A 27,480-nucleotide genomic window follows, 5' to 3' on the forward strand; every position below is an offset into this window, starting at 1 on the left:
ATAGCGACCAATAATCAAGACATGTATAAATAGAAAAATCAGAATTGCATTTATTTCCTGCCACCTGTTACCTCAGCATCTCTCTCCCTTTTAAGTGTTGCCATGTCAGTATTATTTTTGTCTTGTTCATTTTAACAATCTCACCTGACCAATGAAACATTTATATTTGGCAATTCATCGCATAACCTTAGTGCCTACTGTAAAGGTTTGTCATTGGAGGTTCGGGAACAGTGGTTACGTTGTGATACACCTGGATATTTTCTCTGGATGACCAGTTGGAGGAGCAAGATGTTCGTAGAGAGTGTCATGGAAACTTTGAAATTAATTCTGTACTTATGGACTTGAGGTTTAAATGTGTTACAGATATCTTAAATATTTAGAAGTAACTGAATTTTAAAGAAAATCAGGATATGGATGGATTTAAGGGATGACTTTATTACTATTATGATGTCAAATACTACTGATATAATTCTTGCTTTGTTGGTGTAAAAGCTACTGCTAATATGATACATGGATATGTTTTAGCAGAGTGCCGTGCTGAGTGTTTTCTAAGAGCTTTTTTTTAGACAGACCAACAGGCTAGTTTTTTGTGTGTGTGTGTGTGTACAATTAATGTTTAGCCAACTAATTGGACTGCTGATTTCAGGTAAATGTTTTGCAGCAAGTTTATAAAACTATATTATCCACATAAAAGCTGTATGATCCATGTAAAACTTGTTGTTGCCAGAAGCCATACACACTTGAGCAACTCGCTCTTTTAATATTGTGAATTTTGCTGCGTTGCATGTCCAATGTCAGTGCCCTCTTTTTTCTTTTCTTTTTTAATGAAAGTGTGTTTAGAGGACTTGTATTCATGCACACACACACACACACTCACTCATTTACACTGAGAGACTGTAAAAGCATCTTTAATTGTGAAGATCTTTTTTCTGAAAGTTTCTGGTTTTGCACATAGACAAGCTAAAAATCATCAGTGCCTAGGATCCAAAGTTCCAATTCCATCTGTGTCCCTCCAAACATTCCCTATCTCTTTCTACTTCTATCCCCCCCCCCCCCCCCCCCAACAACCAAAATGGGCCATTCTCTCTCCATTAAGCAGAATCATTCACAGTATTACATTAGTGATGTTTGTGTTGAGGAGTTATTTTTATACTTATAAAATTGTAACATTTTTAAAAAGTCCTACAAGGATGAAAACATCCTAAATAAGAATATGAATCTCTGCTGCTAGGCCCAGCCCTTTTATTTGTTTTATTATTATTTTCTTTGCCTGTATAAAATACATTTAGTTGAACATCAATAATGTTTATTCAGGTAATTGATTCCAGTACTTCAAATCTGCTAGCATTATCCATAACTGGAAACCTTAACTTAAGGCCCTTGTAGACAAACAGGAACTCCATGTCCTTGTTGTAAGCTGTGGTGTTATCTGAATTTAGAGGGCCGTTCAATACATTTCACTTTTTTTCCTATGGGTGGTTTTGCTTCTCTCTAACTCTAACGCTTTGCTCTTGTGCTTGTATTAAGAGTCCTGAGTGCTGGGGCATGCTGAGCTCAAACACAAATAAAGCAGAGATGTATGATGTTTAAAAAAAAAAAATCGATCCAGTAGTTTTTTGAGACGCGTGTTCTGGTTTCTGACACGCTAATGTCTTGCGCCACCGTGCCCCGTGTTGCATGTCTGCACTTAGCTGAATGATGCTGTATAAACCTGAATGTATATATTAGCTGATATAAATATGCCATATTTACTCTGCACTGGACTGAGGAATCAATATCTGGCTGGGAATGGGAACATGAACCATTGTTTACATTTTAAGGACCTGGGGATGGGGGGGGGGGGGGGGGGGGGGGGGGGTCTTGGAACGAATTGTAATTGTAAAATTGTATCAGTATGTGTGTGTAAGAGCAGTTCCTATATTTAAAATGATTAATTGTATGAAGTTTTATTTGTATATATGTATGAGGTTTCGATCCAGAACTAATTCAGAGAAATGATGTGATAATTTATTGCTCTCATTCTATAAAACATGTTCTTGCTGTTGGAAAGTTGTTTTTTTATTTTCATTTTTTTCTATGTTTTTGATTGGCTGTTTGGCTGTGTGTGTACAGTATGAATGTATATCTGACCTAGGACCACAAAACCATAAGGTCATAAGGGTCCATTTTTTTAAATTGAGATTTATACATCATCTGAAAGCTGCATAAATAAACTTTCCATTGATGTATGGTTTGTTAGGATAGGACAATATTTGGCAACTATTTGAAAATCTGTAATCCGAGGGTGCAAATAAAATCTCAATATTGAGAAAATCGCCTTTAAAGTTGTCCAAATGAAGTCCTTAGCAACACATATCAAAAATAATTATATTTTTTTTATATATATTTACAGTAGGAAATGTTCAAAATATTCTTCATGGAACATGATCTTTACTTAATATGCTAATGATTTTTGGCATAAAAGAAAAATCGATAACGTTGACCCATACAATGTATTGTTGGCTATTGCTATAAATATACCCGTGCAACTTATGACTAGTTTTGTGGTCCAGGGTCACATGTGTATGCGTGCAAATAGTATATGAAATCAGGCTAATGACAGATTTATATTAAGCATACAAAATCATTTTATTTGTCTAAAATGTTATATTTTTATACTGTCTCAGCAATGCATTGAAATAACCACTCAAGAACTAATGCACATTACACATTGTATAATTAGGACTATTGATATCAGTCAACAGGTAGGTACCATATGAGTATAACTGTAGGTTTCTACATTTTTATCTAACACCAAGACAGGAATGACAAATGATGCTGGATAAAGTACTCTGTTCACATACATTTGTATACTGAGAAATGGAAGTTCTCCACTAAAGTTCATTGTGTTTCTGGCATGTACAATATAGTCAAAATCATAGTCAAAGTCATGCAACATTTGTTGAGCTGAACAAGTGACTCTCATCACCAAACTGGTCAAAACTCTTAAGGCCATGTTCTACAAAATCTTCAAACAGTTTTGAACACTTACAAATATGCTAACAAATTCGTATATCAATCGTTTATTTGTTATATCCTTTCATTTTTAGCTCATTTGCTACACTGTTGTGTGAACCGCTTCTGGTTAAATGCTCCTTATAACAGTATATTAAAATGTACAATCTGTTTTCATTTTGAAGCTGGTTATGTTTCATAGGAGTGTTTTGTGCTTCCCCTTTTGCTGGTGATTAGTATGTGTTCGCATTAGGCCACATAGGCTTGTGGAGGTCTCTCTGTAATGACTTGGGGTGTTAGGGAAAGTAATTATCATACATTCAAAATTAAAAAGCATAATGTGACTTACATTGTGCTTTTGTCTTATTTGGGTCTAATAAACCGTACAGGAGAATAGTGTAAACAGACCATCACAAATAATCAGTACAAATGTTCAGCACCACGTCCCTTTAGAAAAGTTTAACATGATTGTGTCTGCACAGGTTAAGCACTTATATGATGTTGTAGTTAGATAAGTAAGTTGTACAAAAGTCTTATTGTTATTCCATCCTCCTACAATTGTTGCTGAAAATCAAGAATTCAACAGTTAAGAAATGTAATTGATTTTCTTTTGTGCAGCTGTAAGGAAGTTAACATGAATTCCATTTGTTCTATATATTTGCTTGCAATGGGCAGATTTTGACTAAACAGTTGTCCTGCTTTATGTCCACTCAACCCCACAAAGAGACCTGTCTGGTTGTGTGCAGTTTGTGTGTCTGTTGTGCTTGTCTGTGTACGTTCAGTCAACATTCATAATCTTCCAAGTGTCTTTGTCACTGTGCTGTTTTTTAGCTTGAATATTTCAACCGAAATCCTTGAAAGCAGATGCTTGACCCCAGAGGAGTGTCAGTAATGTATATTGAGAAGCAGTGCGACATTCATTAATCAAGAAAATCAAGTTTTTCCAAGAACTTCAAAGTACCACCACCCATGAGCACTTTTTAACTAGTCTTTTGATTTGAAATGCACATTTACTTGAGAATCATCACAGCATGAGATATTAAGACTTCAGAGAATGTTAATGTTAAATTAAAAAGGCTGATAGATGCTTGACATTGATCGGCCATAATAGTACAGTGGAATGATGACCCTTTGAAACTGCTGAGAACTGTTCAAGAAAGTAATTGGATAAAATAGATTCTCTTTCTCTTGTCCTTCCTCGCCATCCTTTCATTTCAGACTGTGGTAACGGACAGAAGAGGATTGTACACCTTTGTCCCGTCTGGAGAGCGAGAGCCATGTGACAGTAGCTCTTGGATGGTGATCCAGTTGTCCAGTATGCGTCGGTTGCGTTTCTTGGAGCTCTTTTTCTGACTGAGCTCCAGGATTGAGGCTGGGTTCTGACCTGACTCCGACTGGCTCTCCTTGCCCACGTCCAGACCACGATCCCGCAGATAGTCCAAACGACTCTGCATCATAAACTCTCTGCGCCTGCGCTGCTCGCGGGCCCTCAGTAGCTGTTGCTTACGCTCTTCCTTGCTCCAATAGCGTCCCATCTTCATTTCGCTGACTGCGTCGTCATCAGTTGTCATTCCGCTACGCTCCTCACGGATCTTCATCGCACGGGCTTTCAGGAGTCGGTCTCGGACGGGACGTTTGGCCACATAGCGGGTCCCATCGCTCCTTATCTTGACCTTCCACTCCATGCGTGGTGAGGCAGGGGGAAGCGGCAAAGGTAAAGCCAGAGAAAGCTTAACTGGGCTGGGGTGAGGAAGCGACCCAAAAGTGCCATTTCCATGGCCCTCGCGGTCACTGCCACCCAGTGGTGCCTCACTTTCTCCTTCCACAGCTCTATCCAAGGGTCCAGAACTCTCGGAAAGGGAAGATCCCAGATGCATGCAACTCTGGTAGCGTTCTGGAGTGAAGCAGTTGGAATGACGGCGTCGAGTGAAGTAAGGACTTGACTCTGCGCTACGACCGCCATTCCTGTTATGGCTGCTCACCCTGGAATTGCTGCCCTGTGTCATCCCTTCAGGCGTGCGACGGATGGTTCCTTCTCTTGAGAGTGAGCAGTATTTCTGGTTCATAGGGGTGTTAGTCTGAAACTTCTTGTAGCTGCTTGGTGAATATGAACTGTTGAGGCTTGCTCGTCCTCTCTCACTCCAGGTTGGTCGATCCCTGTGTCTACTTAGCAGAGGGCTTGTGGACTCTTCCAACTGAGAAACTGGAAGTCGATGCTCACTCACCATAGGCGTGCTCCTGCAGCTCTCTCCCCCAGTGTTGTAAGCGCTGGTGCTGTCCTTGTCCGATCGTTCCTTCTCAGGAAGTTCGTTGATGTCAGATAGCTCATGCAATGGAGACCCCTGAGGTTCTGCAGATCCCCGGCCAGATGTTTCTTCCTCCATCAGCCAGGCTTTCAAACAGCGCTCTCTTAACTGCTGCATCTTCTGTGCCCGTAGAATATTCCGGCACTTGAACTCAAGGTGCCTCATTTCCTCTTCCAAAAGCGCCATCTCATGTGGAGTCAGGTTCTCGTTACTGTTCTCATCCAGAGTCTCCTCCCCGTCCACGTTCTCATCTTCCTGTTGTGTCTCTCCTTCTCTCGGCTTCTCTTCTTGAACCTGCTGCACTTTCTTCATCCTCTTTTCATAACGACATTTGATTTCCAGAAGTTGCCTGTACCTGTCGCATTCCTCCTCTGTCAGACCCGGCATCATCATCCCGCTGATGGGATCATGAAGGTACCCGCCACCCACGCTTCCACAGTCCAGTGAGTCTGTGCTGAGGTGAAGCTCTCGTAGAGGGAACAGTGGAGATGGCGTTTCGCTCCCTCCTCCGCTGTTCCTGCTGGGTCTGAACTTGCGCAAGCTGCCAGGTGTGTTGGTGGCATTTGTGTTGGAGGCGCTGGTCTGCTCTTCTCCCAGAAGGATGTCATGCTCAGAGGACTCTTCATTCTTTGTGCTCTCATCAGTGCGGCCCACACCACTGTCGAGCTCCTGGCTGTTGCTGAGAGTTGCTAGGCTGAGCATGGGCGTCTCATGATGTAGTACTTCCTCAGGAATCCCTGCTTGGGTTCTCTGTTGGCGGAAATGGTACAGGCCGGACAGATGGGAGGTGTTAAGGCTGTCCACACTCATCTCTACAGGTAACTCACAATCAAGCTCCTCTGGGTCCAAATGAGTGTCCGTCTAGGGGAAAGGCACAGAAAGGAAGAGAAGGGGAAAAGTAAGCAAGCAAAGAGGGAAGAGTTAGAGTTTGACATTACCAGTAAATGCAGTAATACACTTCAACGCTAGATGGCAATATAGACATTTGTTTAAATGTGTGTACAACATGTTTAGTTGTTTGCGAGACCTGAGTTGCTTATGAGGCCTGTTATTTATAGTAAAATCCTATTATATTTATATATATATATGGAAAATATACATTTATCTGTATATATTATGTGCGTTTGTCTATACATCTCTATTATACATATAGATTGTATTAGGTAAAACTTTATTTTACAGTGTCTTTGTTGCACATGTTGCATGTAATAACGGTAAATTATGCAATTACATGCAACCCTATTTCTAGCCATAACCCTAAAGTAAGTACATGTAGTTAATTAATATTACTCAGTATTTAAATGTATAATTACACTGCAACAAGGACACCTTCAAATAAAGTGTAACCTTATCTTACATGATCATTGAGACTTGGGCATGGAAATTAGTCTATTCACATTTATTTTCTTGTGACATACTTAATAACAAAGTGCCACTACTCTGACTGTTCATTTGTTAATGTTAATATGTGACAATTATGTTGTGTCATACAGATTTATTGATGAATACAGCTTTATAAATGTCCTGTATTGTTTTCCCTGCTTCTTTGTCTATAATCGGAAGACAATAATCAATTGCAATTATCACTTGATTATATCTCAGGCTTATATTAAGAGCAGCACAGGTTGTTTTAATGGTCTGCTCATGACATTTCTTTATGTGTATCTGACTCTCTTTCTCTCCTCTTGATTTATTCAGCCTGTAATCTTACTGTAAGTCATTCTCTTTTCCCTTCCTGTTTTTCTATCACTGTCTCTCTTTCTCTCTCCATCTCTTCCACTCTTAGTCTGACAGCTCCACTTGTTTCTGGTCTTCAGTTCATCATTAATCATTTTGTGTTGCTGGGAGGGTGATGAGAATGAGAGGTACAAAATGGCCCTCTTTTTGTTCTGATCTTGTTAGTGCTGAGCGTTGGCTGAAATGAGCTCCCTGTTTTATTCATTAGCTCACGGCTGTGCTCATGATAGATGATTTTTGCCGGCTGCACACAATAACCAACAGCCATTTTTTCCAATATCTTCACTGGATCCCCAGAAATAGCTGAACAATTGATACAGTTACAAAGTCATAAATTTAGAGAGCACCATATATCCATCTCTGAAATAGGTGCTCATTTAGAACAGATAATAAATGAGTGGGGCAAGAGTAAAAATGCTGTTAAATGTTTATTAGATACAACATCAAATTAGCTTGAACAGATATAACGAAGATTTAGTTCAAATTAATCGCTTCTGCTTGTGTTAATCTTATTTGTTAGTCACTTTGGATGAAAACATCTGCTAAATGATTTTTACATTATATTTGTACAATAGCACTACAGTAATTTAAGTAAATAGATTAATGTGTTTCTAATAATGAGCAAAGTGCAAATTTAGTAATTTGTAAAAAAATTCCTATAGATACCTAGACCATAAATGTGTTCATGGCTTAATCAGATGTGGTAGTTTATGTCCTTGGAATCAGCTGACTGTGGGAAAAAAAATAATTTCCTTTCTCTATACCTCTTCATTTGCCCTCTCTTTCATGCCTTCCATCAATTCCTTCAATTACTCTTCCTCTGTGCATGTCTTTCTAATGGTGCACTTTTCTCCATTCTGTAAAGCAGCTTTGTTCCCTCTCACTCTTCACCTCCTTGTGGAATAGTGTTAATGGAACTGCCACAAATCCTTGACGCCCATCACTAAGAGTGATCACATGATTGAGACGTTGAGTGATGTGAGACTTCTGTTTCCCTTCCTTCAGCAAAATAAGCCATTAATTTTAGGAGATGCTGTCGTTGGGGACAGCGTGGGTCCATTAACTTTGCATGTGCCTCCAAAAGCCTATTTTTGTGTTTATGTGATTTTGTACTTGAATTGTGCTTGCATGTGTGTGCCTAGAGGACCGTTTTATTGCTCAGAGGATGTGCAGATGATTTCATGGAGATCTTAGTTATATTGCATTTTAACGTTTGTGTTAGGTTTCTGTCCAAAATATGCTGTGAAATGTAAATACAGGAAGCTCTTACCTTTAAAAGATAATGACATTTTAAATGAATACTATTAGTGCATTATACAGTAATAGTGTCAGTATGTTTCTATTTTTTAATGGATCTACTTAATTTAGGGCCCTATCATACACCCAGTGCAATGTAACGGTAGACGTGGCACAAGTGTTTTTTTGCTAGTTTCAGCCTGACACAGTTATCATTTTCACGTCCAGCGACACGTTTTTTAAATAGCAAATGCACTCAAGCTCATCTGTTCGCCCATGGGCGTGCTGGTCTTAAAACAAGGTGTGTTCAGCCGCATTGTTGGCGAGTTGCTATTTTGAGGCAATTGAATATGAATGCGTAGTATTGTGCGTTAGTTAGTCGCGTTAGTAATGTGCGCCTATAGGCGGGTGCCCAACGCGCTTATAACACACACAGTGTATAAAAAATAAAAGGATTCCTCTCTAGAGAAGTGTTCAGTCTTTCCGCTTGCAAATTCTGTCATGTAAGGGTGCTTTCACATCTCTAGCTCGGTTAATTTGGTCCGAACCAAGGGCAAACAATTATACATTTTAGCATTTTTCAGCTTTTTTGGTTCCTTTTCACACTACACTAATTGCTTTGGTCCGAACCAGTTGAAACGAACCAAAATGCAGTCACATGACAACATCCACATCACTCATTGGCCATGGCGTATTTCCTAAACTGCGACTGCGTGGGCTGGTTTTGTCCCTGGCCATAATCTATTACATTGTTTGTATACACCACAATATGCAAACAATACATTTCTATAATGAAGCGCGGATGTGGCTTGAAAACAACGTTCTAATGCACTGCAAACGGCGAGCGCGCATCGCTCGTCGCTTCAAGTGAAGATCGCGTTGTTCTTGTGAGTTTTCAAAAGTTGGGACCTAATATGGTCATCGGATCCAAATTTCTATGAGGCTCTGCACCTCCTCACTACTCCAACTTTGTCCGCGAGCTGCCATGCTAAAGTGCAAACTGTCAACAAACACTTTCTCATTACATAACGCTTGTTTGGTCCGCTTTTGGTGCGCACCCGAGTGCGATTGCTGCTTTTTTTCACACCTGACCAAACGAACCGCACCAAAGGGGAAAACGAACTGTAGTACGATTCAACTGAACTAAATGAGGCAGGTGTGAAGCACCCTTAATAGCGAATCCTCCATGGTGCAAGCGCAACTGGATTTTAAAGAGAATGGGAGATGACACTCTGATTGGTTTATTGCACATTACGCCCAAAGCACACCCAATGACTCAATAAGAGACTAGGTACAACCCTTTTGGACCATGTGCCTGGCGTGCCGACCGTTTTTTTCCATCGTTAAACTCGCATAAGTGGATTCGGACACGTCCTAAGTGCAAATGCGCCATGCGCTCAGATCTTTTAAATGAAGCTCTTAGATGCTACCACATTAAAAATTTTAGGACTTGACAATACATTTATAGAGATAGACAAATTCAGATTAAACTGAAATTTTGGTCTTGGAAGAATTCAGATTTTTGTTCGCAGTCTTTCTGAACATTCTAAACATTTGAGATCTCTTCTGGAATTATGTAAGACATTTTTGAGAAAAATATGAGAAGCAGCCATTCACTCTCAATTTAACACATTACTGTCTAGGGCAAGAGTGTCCAATCCTGCTCCTGGAAGGCCACTGTCCTGCAGAGTTTAGCTCCAACCCCAATTAAACACACCTGAACCAGCTAATCAAGGTCTCGAGGCTGTGTTGAAGCTAAACTCTGCAGGACAGTGCCCTCCAGGAGCATGTTTGGACACCCCTGTTCTAGGACATTGATAATTGATTAAAAAAGACTTCTCTTTCTATTGTGTTTGCATGTACTGTCATAAATATATAACGGTTTGTCCTTCTTCACTCTATTCTAGTGTGTTCACATTGTAAATCCTATTTCTTTCTCGTGATATATGTCTTTACCTCTATCTCTGGTCTGGCCAGCAGTAATGAGAAGTTGGTGCTGTCCTCACGGGTCAGGATGGCCACCGCTTCCTCTCGGTTCTGAACTTCCATCCCATTTATCTAATGTGGGACAGACAGAGCCATCACTCACAGCCAAACAGGTCAGCTCTTTCCCAAAATAATACAACATCAAAACATCAGAAAATGGGTGGTCATGTTTCAACTGAGTGCGACGTAATGGATGTGTCAGTGTCACATCAGAAACCAGAATAAACTAGGAACTTGTCAAGACAATGGAAACATGTCACTCTGTGTTGGCTGTTCTGTAATTATTCTCTAGAGAGTAACTGTGTGGGCTGTCTTAAAAGTCACACCAATTATCTGTTTATAGACTGATTGTCTCTAGAAGCACTTGGCCTGCATCCCAAATGAACATAATGACATTATGATGTCAGTTCCTTCGTAATTGTTGTTGATGTCATTTGACTCTAAAAGCACAGCTGAGAAATATACATACCTGTAATATTCTGTCCCCCTTTCTGATTCTTCCATCTTTTGCTGCTATGCTGTTTGGATTCACCTAAGAACAGGAAGTGTTTAAATATCAGCTGGAAAACTTTAATATCGAACACAAAAAAAACACAAAATCCGGCCTCATGTGATCACTCACTGCTCCAACGTAGATGCCTTGGTCTTCCTCGTCGTCCGTCCGGTAACACACTGTTAGCCCCAGTTTATCCTGCTGACTCGACTTATACAGCTCCACCTCCTGACAGAGACAGAGAGGAAGTGCTGCTTATATGGGGCAAAGATTAAACCCTCTGCTTTAAAGATGCACCAAGACAGAAAGCCAGCCAAAGCAAATGTATGAGATATTTTATGTTGTGGTCATGTGTTTAGGTAACTGTTTATGCTAACCCATTTAATCCCATTTTTTCCCTTAGAGTGCTTTTTATTTTCCTCCTGGAAAGTCCAATGAAACAAACAGCTTTTAATGGAAGTATGTGCTTTATTCCTGGTCACAGTTGGCAATTGTGAGGGGATCCAGAATAATTGTACATTTATTTTTGCTTTGTTTCATTTAATGTAACAAAAATTTTAACCTCTAGTTTCATGTTTTGAATCAACCGGTTATCTATTTAAAATTAATACATTTTTGTTTTGTTTTTGTTTGCACATTTTGAGCATGTTTGCTGTTTACTATTATTTATGTGAGTCAGGACAATTTTATTAATAATAATGTCTTTTTATATTATATTATATAATATTATATAATATATTATATTATATTATGTTATGTTATGTTATGTTATGTTATGTTATGTTATGTTATGTTATGTTATGTTATGTTATATTAATTATATTATATTATATTATATTATATTATATTATATTATATTATATTATATTATATTATATTATATTATATTATATTATATTATATTATATTTAGTGCTGGGCAATCAAGTAATCGCAATTATTCGCATCCAAAATACAAGTTTCTGTATACATAACATATGTGTGTGTATTGTGTATAATTATTATGTATATATAAATACACACACATGCATGTATATATTTAAGAAAAATATGTTATATTTATATATAAAATATTTATATTTAAAATAAGATATATTATATAAATATATGTAGTATTAATATTTCTTAAATATATACATGAAAGAATGTATTTATATATACTAGTGCTGGGAATCGATTAAAAAACAACAACTAATAATCACATTTTTTCTGTAATTAATCGCAAGTTTTTAATATTTTTGAGTTATTATATATTTTGATATTGTATTAATTTCAGTTACTCTCCAAATTAATGTAGAAACCATTTAAAGACAGCATATTTTAAATATGTGTTGTAATGGCATAATTTTATGAATGAAGGCCAGTATCACTGATACTAATGTCTCTATGAAACATCAATGGCGTTTCGTTACAGTATAACTGAAAGCTACCAATTTCAACATTTATTAGGCTTTAAAAAACAACTTTTAATTTAAGTGAACTTAAAACAATCTTTACATAAACCCATTATAATAAATGTTATATTTACCCATGGCCTTCCCTGTTAGACATGTATAGAAATGTAATAGTTAACAAACACCTTTCTTAACTTCATAAATAATCAATTAAATATAGATTAATCATCAAAAATGTTCTCTGTTCCCTTTGTTCCTTGATGAGTATTAATGACAGACATCATCAGTGCTGCTGTCACTTTAAGATCGGCCGCTGCAGAACATGACGCGGATCTGATGTGCTGTCACACGCATTTCATTTTCTCACAAGTTCATTTAAGACGTTATTTAACCCATTTAAGACTCCTAATATGAGAATACTCTACAAAACTAGTTCTCTGTGTTGTTGTTGTTATTTTTTGTTCAAGAGCAAAAGAGAACTCGATGTGTGCACGAGACTGACGCGAGTCCGTCTGTGTGTCGAGTGTGTGTGTGTCAAGGTGTCCCAATCATAGACGTCTATGTATTTATTATGTCTATGGTGTCTATTATGCCAATGAGCTGACAGACGCACCCACACAGACAGGACATTGACATACAGCGCGTTCTCTTGTGTCTTGTCGCGCTTAGATTGTTTAAAAGCATTTACATGAATAAGAGCGTGATCAAATAATGTAATGCTGGGCAAAAATGGATATAAAAACAGATGCTGCATTAATTGCGTTAAATATTTTTTATGCGTTAAACTGAAAAAAATAATCGCCTGCATTAACACGTTAATTTGCCGAGCCCTAATATATACATCATTATTATACACAGTACACACACACATTGTTATGTAAACACAAACTTTTATTTTGGATGCGATCCATCATGATTAATCGATTTCCCTGCACTATTTATATTATATTATATTATATTATTACCTGAACGGTGTGTTTCTATATTTTGACAGGTTTAATTATTTCCTTTGATGGAGCTTTGACATCAAACAAAGAAACAGCTCTGGCCATTTACACCATCCAGGTTCAAAAAATGTTTTATCAGTGGTATTTATTTTGTTAAATGTCGTGCTTGATTATTTGTAATTATATGTAAAGGATTATTTTGATTAGTTGGTGTTCCCACCTCATATTCCAGCTCTTCTTGTTGATCCACCTCATGGTTAGCAACATTGAAGTAGTCATTTGGATCACTATATTCCTGCCCCAGAGAACCACTGTGAACAGACACATGCTTCTTCATCAGGTTTTCAGTGCATGTTACATTAGTCCACCTCACAAAACCCACACAGACGCTAATAAGAACTGATAAAGAGGCAGAGGACAGTGAAGATGCTCACAGGTCATTTAGCAGGTACGGCTCCACCAGCTGGGCTAGGGGAGGGGAGGGTGGGGGCATTGGTGATCCACTACTTGGGTAAGACCCTCTGTCCCCATTCAGGAAGTTCTGGAAGCTAATGTCGGTCTGGGTGCCGTTGTCCATGCAGTCTGTGATAGCCATGAGCCGAGCCGTGCCAGCGGCCACACCTAATCTCCTCCTGTGACCCTTACGTACCACCTGAAGCAGCAGAGGATCATGAGGCTGCCCATCCTTGTCCTGGGACAGGTGAGATGTTCTTCTGCCTTTGAGCTGCAGGTTGTGAAAATAGTTATCATATAGGATTAATGCAATTGTATGTCCACCTAAAATATAATGTAATGATTGGTTGTTTAATCTGACACTTCTGAAAATGCTGAAGCAGCACTATAAAGAGAATGAGTTGGGGAAGGAGGGAGACGCTGATATGAAAAATGAGAGAAGGAATGCACAAATAAGCAGAACTCAAGGAAGGATGCAGTTCTGCTCCTCCTTGGTGAGAACTAACATTGCAAACCAGCAAAAATGGCTAGTGCAAGCATGAGCTGTTCATCATGCAATCACTAACTGACATAGAAAGAGAAAAAACTGCTCTCACTGAAACTGATCTTACAGCTGCTTCTTTACCATTCAAAAGACTGGGGTCATATAAACATTTTAAAAACGCTTTTTAAAGAGATGCTTGCTCACCACGGCTGCATTTATTTGATTAAAAATACAATGAAAGCACCGTTGTCAATTTGTATTTTACATTTTAATTTATTACTGTAATGGCAAAGCTGAACTTTCACCAGCTATTATTCCAGTTTTCAATGTCACGTGATCCTTCTAATATGCTGATTTGGTCATTAAAATACATTTCTTATTATCAATGTTGAAACAGTTGTGGGAATTTTTCAGGATTCTTTAATTAATAGAAAATTCTACAGAAAGGCATTTTCAAAAAAGAAAAAGCAACCTTTTTCTAATTTCTTTAAAAAAAATGACTGACCCCAAACTTTTGAAAAATAGTGTATAGACATTGTAGATCTGAGTGGTATATGTCCTACCTTTACTTCTGCATCAATGGGACGCAGAGTGTTTCCCTTCTATGGAGAAAAACCAAGCAGAAACAGACAAAAAAAATGAATATTGACAGCTTTAAAAAGAAAAAAAACATAGGATTAGGGTTGATAGTAATTCTTATAACAGTTAATGTTTTGGCAGGATCTTTTTGTTGCACATCACTGATTCTTGAGTACTATGACAAAGCGACAAAACCTGAAAAATAGTGTTTATGTATCAGGGATTTATTTTGGTTCAATCTTTTCAATATATGCAGTGCTTGAGCTTTCCAACATAATTAATTTGTGTGTGTGTGTGTGTGTGTGTGTGTGTGTGTGTGTGTGTGTGTGTGTGTGTGTGTGTGTGTGTGTGTGTGTGTGTGTGTGTGTGTGTGTGTGTGTGTGTGTGTGTGTGTGTGTGTGTGTGTGTGTGTGTGTGTGTGTGTGTGTGTGTGTGTGTGTGTGTGCTTTATACCATACAGATAGTTTCAAAGCAGCTTTACATTAATAACAGGAAAATGATGCATTTTGGTTGTTGAGCTGGAGTCTGTTCAGTGTTGATTCAGTTCCATTGTAAAGATGATCAATTATTATATTAAATTAAAATAATTAAATTTAATCTATAAAGCGGTTCTGCAGAAAACAGCTCAGTTCAGGTCTCATATAGCGTCAGATCAATAATATTTTTGAATATTAAGTGCCCCCAACTAAGCAAGCCAGAAGTGACAGTGGCAAGAATCCCAAACTACTTCAGGTGACAGAATGGGGGGAAAAACCTTGGAAGAAACCAGGGGTCAGGGGGCCAGTTTTCCTCTGGCCAATGAACGAACGCAGTGTGATTATGATTCAGGCTGCACAAGTCAGAATTCAGATCGGGAGCGGTAGCATTCAAATATTTATCCACTTCCTTTTGCTTGAAGATCGATTCATCACACTGGTATGGAGCCGAAGCTGGCCATATGGTCTGTGCAGAGGACCTGTCTGGTGGTATATAAATATATATATTATAGATTATACCATGTTCTACATGTGCTGTTGTGGGCGCTGGTTAACAACTCTTCGTCTGTTGGTTTATTTATTATTAAAACTGACAGATTTTTGACGGTGCAGATTTGAATTTGTGCATTGGGACAGTTCATCCCATGACAGGCCTTATAGGGAGGGACAGATGAGAGGTGATTTAACCCTCATGAATACAACCCACAATCAATACAAGGTTAATACTACTGAAAGTACTTTTGACAACCCCTCCTATCTCCTCTCTCTCTCTCTCTCTCTCTCTCTCTCTCTCTCTCTCTCTCTCTCTCTCTCTCTCTCTCTCTCTCTCTCTCTCTCTCTCTGTCTTTCATCATTCTCCAAGTAGTCAAGCTACAAGCTGACCCTTAGAGACCAGGTCTCACCCCAATCCTTATGCTTTTTGACTGAAAGTCTTTCAATGTCTAAAAGAGGTGAAACCTATTTATTTTTCATTGTGTTCAGCTCATTATTGATCCTGTCAGTAGCTTTGATTACAAATGGACTGTTTGCTCACGGGATTCAGAGTTGATGGAGCAATAGCGATATTGACAAACATGGAGTTCTTGAGCAGAAAAGATTTTCTATGCATTCAACTCTGTCATATAGAAAATGCTTATTGATGTGTGATTCTCTAGCATGAGCTTGATACATTAGTATTTGAAATGTATAAACATAAGATCATAGGGGAAAGTACAGGTTATAGGGAAGCAGCGGGTTGAAAATGTCAAAATATTTGTTTTAGTATTTTCAGACGAACAACAGTGTGTGTCGAATGGACTGTGATCGAATATCTTCTGCATGATCAAGAGCCCTATACAGAACTCAGTGGGTGATTGTGCTTATCAGTTCAATACTAGGAGACAGCAATTACATCTCTTTAACTCTTGATACACCTCTATTGACCTTCACCCTGTGCATGTGCCCCTGTGGAATAATTGCATTGCTAATGAAGGAGCTTCTGAAAGCGCTCACAGATACTGCAATGTCCCTATCATCTCACTGTGGGATGCCTGTATTAACTCAGAGTCTGATCTACCAAACAAGCTGCATTGATTATGGTTCTTTCCAAGACTTGTAGCATGAAGCAGCAAAAAAAAAAAGTCAATTTTGTTGTCTTTTAGTAAAAGGAAATGTTTAACCTTTAGAAAATGTCCATCTAGCTGGAATCAAATGCTGTTTTTAGTTATTCATAAACTATATATTTAATATAAAATACAGATAAACTGGTAAAATGTCACAACAAAGTTCAACTCATTAACATTAGCCGACATTCACTATATGTAGAATTTACCAAGAACAAAAATGTTAAAAGTTTTGTTCATTTTTAGTTTGATACATAATGTGTATCGTTCTCAACCGCCAAACCCAGACTCGTCCATCGGATTGCCAGACAGAGAAGCATAATTTGTCACTCCAGAGTGCTTTACACTAGAGCCCTGCGCGGGACTGTTTTCTTCATCCCGCTCCCGCCCGCACCCGCCGAATTTCTGACCATTACCGCCCGCTCCCGCAACGTATGTGTTACACTCCCGCCCGCTCCCGCAATATGTATGTCCACTCCCGCCCGCACCCGCAAAACTCCGAGAATTTATTCCCGCACAATAATAGAGATGCATTGATTTTGTGTCTTCTCCCGTCCCGCAGGGGGAAAAAAACACATATTTGTTTTGATATTATTAAAGAGATTCATGGGGTTGTTTGTTTCGTTTCCCTGGCCTGCATGTAAAAAAAAAAAAGGCCAAATACATTCAAATATAATTTCGTTTTTATCAAAAACTTTGCACATAAAAATAGACTGCTTTGCAAAACAGAAAACAGAAAACCAGATTGAGAAACAAAAAACAGATCCCAATTCGTCGGTCAGTTCCGACTGAAAGGAAACCTGAGAAAACATGCTTCAACAGAACGTAATGTGAACACAAAATAGCAAACGGACATTTAGAAACAATCCAATTCCACTCACTAAACTTCTATGTATTGTTTGTCAAAAACACCAAACAGTCAACTTGACCTGCAGGGAGTGCTGAGCGTTTTTGGTGAGGTATGATCAAGTATCTATGTATTTGCCAGCTGCGCAATATGTGGAGACATATAACGTTATACCGCATGACTTTGCCTACCAAAACAATTGAGAAACTTCTCCAAATGTCAGACTTTCCTTGCTTAGCTTTTGTGCTGTAAATACCTCGTTTGAGGTTCTTTTCTACATCATCTATTGACATCTTCTCCATCATGTCGTTAGGCAACCTCCCTATCCCGCCGATTCCCGCTGTGTTTTTTTTAGCCGCCCGTTCCCGCCCGCAGCAAAATTCAAACCGCCCGCTCCCGCGAGATTTACGTTGGGTCCCGCGGGACCCGGCGGGACTCAATCCCAATGCAGCCCTCTACTTTACACCACTGCATCTGACACTTTGCATTGCACTTGGTGATGTAAGGCTTGGGTGCAGCTGTTCGGCCATGGAAACCCATACCATGAAGCTCTACATACTGTTATTAGCTAATCTGAAGGCCACACGAAGTTTGGAGGTCTGTAGCTATTGACTCTGCAGAAAGTTGGCGACTTCTGCACACTGTGCTCCTCAGCATGCGCTGACCCCGCTCTGTGATTTTACATGGCCTACCACTTCGGGGCTGAGTTGCTGCTGTTCCCAATTGCTTCCACATTTGTTATAATACCACTAACAGTTGACTGTAGAATATTTAGTAATGAGGAAATTTCACATATGGACTTATTATACAGGTGGCAATCTATCACAGTACCACACTTGAATTCACTGAGCTTCTGAGAGAGACCCATTCTTTCACAAATGTTTGTAGAAGCGTCTGTATGCCTAGGTGCTTGATTTTATACACCTGTGGCCATGGAAGTTATTGGAACGCCAGAATTCAATCATTTGGATGGGTGTCCCAATACTTTTGGCAATATAGAGTAGGTTGAATGTCGACTACAATCATTTTAACTAATGTTATGAAGTAGTAGATATTTACAAAGTTACCAAAACAATATATGTTTGATAATTACACAGTGTGTGACACATTTTCAGCACTACAATTAGTGTGAACATTTTTAAATGTTTGTTTACTTGATGTCACACTATTATGAAATGTTTTAATAAGAATACTACCAAGCATTTATATTAGTTTCCTTGTGCAAGAAAATGTCTTTTATTGCTTTTCGTGTCAAGTGCCTTATTTTTCAGACATTTTATCTGCTTATTGCATCTGTAACTGCTTTAATGCTTCTACTTTGCCACCTCTGAGTATTACCTCTAGTGGTTATTAGTACAGAAGTATGAGATTTATGTCGGAGTGACAGGTTGTTTGTTGTTGCATTTCCACCGACGGCCTGCTATCTATGACTGCTAATTATAATACAGAAAACGAGTGCGGTTTCCCAAAAGATTCTCCCCAAATAATTATTCTGATTATGGCCTTTTTTTCGAGTTTCATTTTGAAATCAGTTTGCTTCTCTCAATCAACTTGACCCAGTTAAACAAAGTGTTAGAAATGCTAAACGTCTTCACAAAGGTTCTAAGCACTGCAGTAAACTAGGTCAACTCAGTTTGAGGTTCTAAATTGTGATTTTTTTTTACATTGTTCCCAAACTCCCGTCTTCGCTCCCTCTTTCCATCACCTTCCCCTCAGGATTTTGTCTTGCTTTTGATTAGAGTTTAGAGGAGGGAAACTCTCTCTCGCTCGCTCTCCGCCCTGGATTGAACCTTAACCTCCATTAATCCTGAGTCCTGAGCAGTGATGTATGTTCACGATGGGCGATAGCAATTTTTGCTCCTACTAGTGTTGCCAGTCAGGGCAGGGCAAGGGTTGCGCTGGAAACCAGAGGAGAATTTAACTAAAGGTTATTTGTGCTCAAAATGTCACTCTGGATTAGTTTTACTTTCTTCTTTTTCCCCTCTATTCTCCAAGCAGGTGAAGGGTGGACTGTTTTATCTTTTTTTTCCTTTCAAGTCGCTACGTGTTTGGAGAGACCTCATGCAGTGTGGAGGGTACACTTCGCCCCGCACTAGTGGATTATTTTTATTTACATCAATGTTTATTCCAAATGCCTGATTTAATGTGCTCGACTATGTGTGTGCGCGTCTTCGCCTTCATTATTGCGTCTTTGTGCGTTGCAGTGAGAAAGCATATAAGTCTTGCTTAATGACCTCAGTTGCCTTGGCAACGGCATCCCATAGAGACAAATTTGACAGGGTATGTTAGGTAGAGGCAGGAAGACTGAGAGCGCGAGAGGGAAACTCATCAGACATGTCGTGGGGGGGGTTTAGGCGGGATTACAAAAGGAAAAGCGTCTGCTAAAAGGCTCGTTTTGGAGCGACTCAACATGCACAGGATTTTTCTGCAGACTGAGCTCATTTAAATCTCATCATAAGACTAAAGCTTAGCAGCAATTAGCACGGATGAGCATCACATGAAGATGGTCCTGCCAAATGAATGCGATGGCGTTCACGGATAGCGATTCCAAGCGCTTGGCTATTCCAGCAGAGCTGGCTAATGTGATCCAGTGTGAATGGTATTATTCATGCCTGCAGCAGCTTGTCCTGAGTCCAATGAAGCCTGTCAGGATGTGTCTGCTCTTCATTACTGTGTGCCCAGCCACAGAGGAGAAACAAGAGCGAATGCCACTTACTCCGATACATAGAGCATGATACCGAGAAAGACTGAGTGAGAATGTGTGTCTAAGAAACAGTCACCATGATAAGCACTTAAGAGTAAGCAATAAGCCACAAGAGGTGCGATTTACCGTGGGTTTTCTATCTAACACCACTTAACCCATGGCTTAATGCTTTTATAAAACAGTGAGGACATCACAATGATAAAAGACATTTTAAGAAGAAAATGACTGTGCAGAACTTGCTGCCATTTGGTGTTGCTAAGGTGTTACGAGTGCTTTTTAGCATGTTGCTGTGCAGTTGCTGGGTGGCTGCTAGGTGGTTGGTTACTTGGAAAAAAAAGCACATCCATACATCTCTATACTATACTGATCCCTAGATATGGCTCGGGTCCCTCCGTCAGTATAAGCCTGAGGGATTTTACACCAGTTTTATCATCTCCAGGAGGAAATGGCATAAATCATAATGCCCTCTAAGAAAAGTCTGTAAAAAAATAGGGTTTTGTTAAGATGAAGGAATTTTTTTGATGTTGATTTTTCACAGGTGTTTTACCTGTAATGTGAATTGCACATTGTGTTGTGTGTTGTGTTCGTAAACGAATAATGTCCTGAAAGACATTTACCTTTTATAATGGTGTTCTTTAGAATTTTCTATTCATCAAAGAATGCTGATAATATCTATCATGATTTTCACAAAAATATTATAATAAGAGATGTTTCTTGAGCACAAAATCAGCATATTAAAAGGATTTCTAAACGGATCATGTGACACTGAAGACTGGAGAAATGATGCTGGAAATTCAGCTTTGCCATCACAGCAATAAATAACATTTGAAAATATATTAAAATAGAAAACAGTTCTTTTAAATTGTAATAATATTTCACAATGATACTGTTTTTACTTAGCCTGACAAGCCAGACCCACATCAAGCTGTTGGGTCTGGGAACACACCATTGGCAGGGCTCAATCCGAGGGGCGAGATAAAAGGTTGTCTTTCAAATTCTCTCTGCACGCAATAGGATAGCGCTACAACCAACCAGAGCAACGAAGAAGGTGAAGCGGAGCTAGTTGATAGATTAAACTTTTGCCGTATCCGGTTGGCAAAACTCTGAACATATCTTCCTTTATTTAAGAATGACTTCAATGCTGTTCTTTGTTCTTTTCTCAAAGACAAGCTTAACTTCAAGTCTTCCAGAGTCACTCCAAAGCCGATTCGAAAGACCGCTGTTCGCCAGCTTCTTTGTTTTCAAGTAGCACAACGGAATGGCCACAACTCAGCCGTCATTATGTTAAGCCCGCCCACCGACTCTATACACGATTTGATTGGCCTGACCAGAGTTTGTTTTTTCCAGCTCGCAAGCCTACGGAGAGTTGCTAGACTACCCTGGCTGCAAATTAGATTTGCTGCCGCTCGGGTGCGTCTAGATTTCTAGGCTAGTTTTTACTGTCTTTTTGATCAAATAAATATAGCCTTACCATAAGATACCGGTACTTATTTAAAAAACATAAAAAGATAGATATGGGTGTATGGGTCTGCAAGCTATGAAGGGTAGGAGGAAAAGTAAAGACATGTAACGCCTCCTGTCACCCACAGCTTGTGCATCACTCTCATGCTGATATCGCTTTGAATCAAAAGCGCATTAAATATGCTTCGCTATTCCTTTGCGGGAAATCCAGGGGGCTTCCAGTGTTGGTGCAGCTGATTTGGCAAGGGGTTTATGGTGACTTCCAGCTCTCTCCGCTAATAACTGTGCAGCATTTAAAACAGGCTCACACCGAGAGGACTATTCGTCACTGTGTAAGAAACTGGTTAAGTAGCAAAGCCCTCTGTGAAGAGCCTCAGGCAGTGTACAATAAGGCGGAGAGAAGCTGGAAATTGAAGTGAGATTGAACAGATCAAGTGGGAGATCCTCTCGGTATTAGAGAAAACTCGACCTATCCTGGCATGACATTGCGGTCTGGCGGAGAAAGCAAATTGCTCTCTGAACAAAACTTCAAAGCTGCAAACTCAAGCTGTGGAGAAGATTTTGGTCATGTGGAGTTTAAATGTTACAGGTGAAAGAACTGTGAGGCGTCAGTGCATTTGAAATAGGTTGCGTTTTTGTTTGGTAGCATTCAGGTTTTGTTATTAAATAATTTCATTATTATATTCTTTTTAACTTTTAAACCCGAAGCGTACCGCCAAAAAATTCATAATCAAATTATAATAATTTGTTACATTTATATAGCGCTTTTCTAGGCACTCAAAGCGCTTTACATATAGAAGGGGGAATCTCCTCAACCACCACCAATGTGCAGCATCCACCTGGATGATGCGACGGCAGCCATATTGCGCCAGAACGCCCACCACACACCAGCTGATTGGTGGAGAGGAGACAGAGTGATGAAGCCAATCTGTATATGGGGATGATTAGGAGGCCATGATGGAGAGGGGCCAATGGGCAAATTTGGCCAGGATGCCGGGGTTCCACCCCTACTCTTTATCGAAGGACATCCTGGGATTTTTAATGACCACAGAGAGTCAGGACCTCGGTTTAACGTCTCATCCGAAGGACGGTGCTTGTTACAGTATAGTGTCCCAATCACTATACTGGGGTGTTAGGACCCACACAGACCACAGGGTGAGCACCCCCTGCTGGCCTCACTAACACCTCTACCAGCAGCTACCTGGTTTTCCCAGTTGGTCTCCCATCCAGGTATTAACCAGGCTCAGCCCTGCTTAGCTTCAGTGGGAAACCAGTCTTGGGCTGCAGGGTGATATGGCTGATTTGATTATGGTGAAATTGCTTAGCAACTAAATGGAATAACAAAATAGATATAATTTTAAAGCTTTGAAATTCAGCTTTTTAATTAATGTAACCATTTTGTTCAACTCTTAACAAGTGCTGAGTTGTCCCTCTAAACCAGAGTGTACCGCTGGCGGGCACCACCTAGCGACGAAAAAATGTATAATCATATTTTTCAAAACTAACACAAAAATAGACACAAAATAGGTGTAATTTGAAAGCTTAGAGTCTGAACTTTACAATGCATGCAGCCAATTTGATTAACTCCTAAGTAGTGCTGAGCTATTTGCTGATAAATAAATAAAAAAGTTTATGAATTTTCTTTTTGTACTAATATGTCGAAAACTCAGATAGTCATGTGTCATATGTCATTTGAAAGGTCTCACAGAGTAGAATACAACAAGCATAATTGTTTTGGGCGTAAGTTTTAGTACCCATATACACTCACCTAAAGGATTATGAGGAACACCATACTAATACTGTGTTTGACCCCCTTTCGCCTTCAGAACTGCCTTAATTCTACGTGGCATTGATTCAACAAGGTGCTGAAAGCATTCTTTAGAAATGTTGGCCCATATTGATAGAATAGCATCTTGCAGTTGATGGAGATTTGTGGGATGCACATCCAGGGCATGAAGCTTCCGTTCCACCACATCCCAAAGATGCTCTATTGGGTTGAGATCTGGTGACTGTGGGGGCCATTTTAGTAAAGTGAACTCATTGTCATGTTCAAGAAACCAATTTGAAATGATTCAAGCTTTGTGACATGGTGCATTATCCTGCTGGAAGTAGCCATCAGAGGATGGGTACATGGTGGTCAAAAAGGGATGGACATGGTCAGAAACAATGTTCAGGTAGGCCGTGGCATTTAAACGATGCCCAATTGGCACTAAGGGCTAAAGTGTGCCAAGAAAACATCCCCCACACCATTACACCACCACCACCAGCCTGCACAGTGGTAACAAGGCATGATGGATCCATGTTCTCATTCTGTTTACGCCAAATTCAGACTCTCAACAGAAATCGAGACTCATCAGACCAGGCAACATTTTTCCAGTCTTCAACTTTCCAATTTTGGTGAACTTGTGCAAATTGTAGCCTCTTTTTCCTATTTGTAGTGGAGATGAGTGGTACCCGGTGGGGTCTTCTGCTGTTGTAGCCCATCCGCCTCAAGGTTGTGCGTGTTGTGGCTTCACAAATGCTTTGCTGCATACCTCGGTTGTAACGAGTGGTTATTTCAGTCAAAGTTGCTCTTCGATCAGCTTGAATCAGTCGGCCCATTCTCCTCTGACCTCTAGCATCAACAAGGCATTTTCGGCCACAGGACTCCCGCATACTGGATGGTTTTCCCTTTCACGGCATTCTTTGTAAACCCTAGAAATGGTTGTGTGTGAAAATCCCAGTAACTGAGCAGATTGTGAAATATTCAGACCACTGGCACCAACAACCATGCCACGCTCAAAATTGCTTAAATCACCTTTCTTTCCCATTCTGACATTCAGTTTGGAGTTCAGGAGATTGGCTTGACCAGGACCACACCTCTAAATGCATTGAAGCAACTGCCATGTGATTGGTTGATTAGATAATTGCATTAATGAGAAATTGATGTCTGAAATCTGTCACTTAAATCTAAAGACATTCCTTGTGGAGTTATAACAATAAAATGACATAAACCGGAGACACTTGTTTGGAGAGATTTTTGGACGCTCAGCTAAACAAAAAAGCTACCTTAGTTCCAAATGCTGTAACTTTTGATTACTTTGGGTGTGCTGGTCTGAAAACGAGGTGTGTTCAGGTGCATTGTTGGCGCGTTGCTATTTTGAGGCAACTGAAAAACGACTGTGCCAACAAAAACCTATTCTAAAGTCAATAGCGCAGTATTTTTATTATTTAAAGGGTGCACAATGCATGTACACTCTGCTTTTTACACACACAGGGCAGCAGCATACCAACAATTTTAAATATTACAAATAAAAGGATTCCTCTCTGGAAAAGCGTTCAGTCTTTCCACCATGTAAATAGCGAATCCGCCATGGTGTAAGCGCAACTGGCTTTTAAAGGGAATGTGAATGAGACTCTGTTTGGTTTATTTCACGTTACGCCCAAAACACTCCAATGACTCATTAAGAAAATAAGTACAAGCCCTTTGGACCATGTGCCTGGCACGCCGACCGTTTTTCCGTCGTTAAACTAGCAAAACTGGATCCTGGACACAAAGTGCACATGCACTTCAGAGTTCAGACCATGCGCTTAGATCGTTAAAATAGGGCCCATAATGTTTATATGCATGTTTTTTTTTCTTAATTGTTAATCATGTATATAATTAAGTTTTGTTGAATAGATTTTTTGTTTTTAATTATTTTTTCCCCAAAAGGAGACACTTGCTGTTATTTAATATATATGAAATATGAAATGTTTTTAAAATCATGCATATAATTACATTTTGTAACCACCAAAAAAATCACCTAGGAACACCCTAGGAACCACATGTTCTAACAACCACTATGAACAGCAACTGCATTGCAACAACCCAGTACACCCGAGCATCATTCTCACATTCTCTTCAGAAAACATTTAAATGTAGTTAATATTTGCATATTCATGAGCATGACCTTGCAAAAAGGCTAAAATAGTTTATTTGCACAGGTGTCACAGATACTTACTGATTTGGACCCTTAGTTTAATTCAAGGTGACACTGCAGCCACATTCCCATTGTCAGCTTTAAGCCATGTGTTCAAAGACGTGCCATGCTTTTTTATTTTGCATAGCTGAAGGATCAGCTTTGCCCCGGTACACTTGTACTCAGCTTCTGAATTCAATAAACCTTGCTTTTAGCATTCCTTTTCCATCTCCGCTATCCGTGCCACAGATATTTTACACACCTGATAGGTTTTATTATTAGAAGATCTGCCCTTCTCTCATCCTGCTCTACTTTCCAGAAGTATAAATATCCCCTAGCTATCAATCATAGTCACATGACCTGTCATGTGGTTGGAAAAATGACAGAATGGAACCCAAACTTTAACACCTCGACAGTGGAAGAGGTTTAAAAACCAGCATCACTTTTTCTCACTCAGCCTATTAGAAAGTCTCACCATTATGTCAATTAGAGGATGCTGCTGAGTAGGAAATCTCTGCGTGGTTTGGGGGATTGTGGTTTTCAACACAGGATTAATTCATTAAATTCTTTGCTTAAAGCACCAACGTAACTTAAAAGCCCCTTGACACATCTTAAAGCTGTTCTGTTACGATAAACGGTTTCCAGTTTGCTGGCAGATCTACAGTCCCCGTAAGGTTAACATGCATAAACCCTGGTGCCATTATGAGACAGCAGAATGTGAGGTTTTCCGTGGTACTATAAGAAGAACAGGAGCCTCATGCAGGAGTGAACACCTTAAACCCCAACACAAAGAACCATTTCACCAAATAAATATGATGAACTATTAATCTCATTTGAGGAATGCTATACTGGTGATCATACACAAGGTTGTGATTTGGGCTCAAATTTAAATTGCTCATCCAAAAGAGCTGATTTATGGTCTAATTCCTTTTTATATTTAACCATATACACTAGATGGGCCAAATCCCAGTATCCAAGTTTCAGCAAGAGGAATCCTTTTCAAACAGAGTTGATGCTGTTATTATTAGCTACGGTTTTAAAGATTTTAAATAATAAATATTTAACAGTTAGTTTTTGTGTTGCATTTAATACATAATATAACAAGCTATAGCTGATACCGGTTTACCGGATACAAATGTTTTGCATCAGTAAGATCTCTTATGCTCACCAAGGCTGCATTTATTTGATCAAAAATAGAGTAAAAATATAAATATTGAAATATTATTATTGAAAATAATCTTTTTTCTATTTTAATATTTTAAAATGTTATTAAATGCATTCATGTGATTGCAAAGCTATGTTCATCAGCCATTAGTCCAATCTTAGTTTCACATGATCCTTTAGAAATCATTTGAATATGCTAATTTGGCGCACATTTCTTATTATTATCATGTAGTACAAACGGTACTTCACGATACATTTTTATTCCATGATTCTTTAATGAATAGAAAGTTCAAAAGAACTACATTTATTTCAAATAGAAATAGTAACATTATAAATCAATTTATTGTATCCTTGCCAAATATTCATTTCTTTTTCTTTCTTTTTTTTCTAAATCTTACTGACCCCAAACTTTTGAACAGTAGTGAATGTCACGTTATATGTGAGGTATTAAACTTTATGAAAGTTTTACCTTCTAATGATTATTCCCAATAAGCATAAAGTTTTCCCGTGCAAAATTAAAAATATTAATATGCTCTTGTTTTTGTTTGCATACTCACCTGAAACATGATCCTGTACTGTTCCTCCGGCCTGTTCACCACACACATGTTGCAGCCCATCCTGGCTTGTGATTTCCTGAGGGGGTGCGATTCCTCGATGAACTTTGCTTCCTGATTCTCC

The 27,480-nt window shown here is 39.2% G+C and overlaps 1 protein-coding gene across 1 annotated transcript; it reads right to left on the minus strand.

Moving 5' to 3' along the window:
- Positions 1-4,208: 4,208 nt before the first annotated feature.
- pdzd4 (PDZ domain containing 4) lies at positions 4,209-27,419 on the minus strand (the record flags this gene model as incomplete). Its single annotated transcript, XM_079826928.1, has 8 exons — positions 4,209-6,161; positions 10,230-10,331; positions 10,729-10,791; positions 10,882-10,980; positions 13,313-13,403; positions 13,527-13,816; positions 14,593-14,631; positions 27,360-27,419. 8 exons carry the CDS (start codon positions 27,417-27,419, stop codon positions 4,209-4,211), a joined length of 2,697 nt encoding a protein of 898 aa, XP_079683054.1.
- Positions 27,420-27,480: the final 61 nt, after the last annotated feature.

This window comes from Gobio gobio (genome assembly GCF_949357685.1).
Source record: "Gobio gobio genome assembly, chromosome: 10".
Lineage (NCBI taxonomy): Eukaryota > Metazoa > Chordata > Actinopteri > Cypriniformes > Gobionidae > Gobio > Gobio gobio.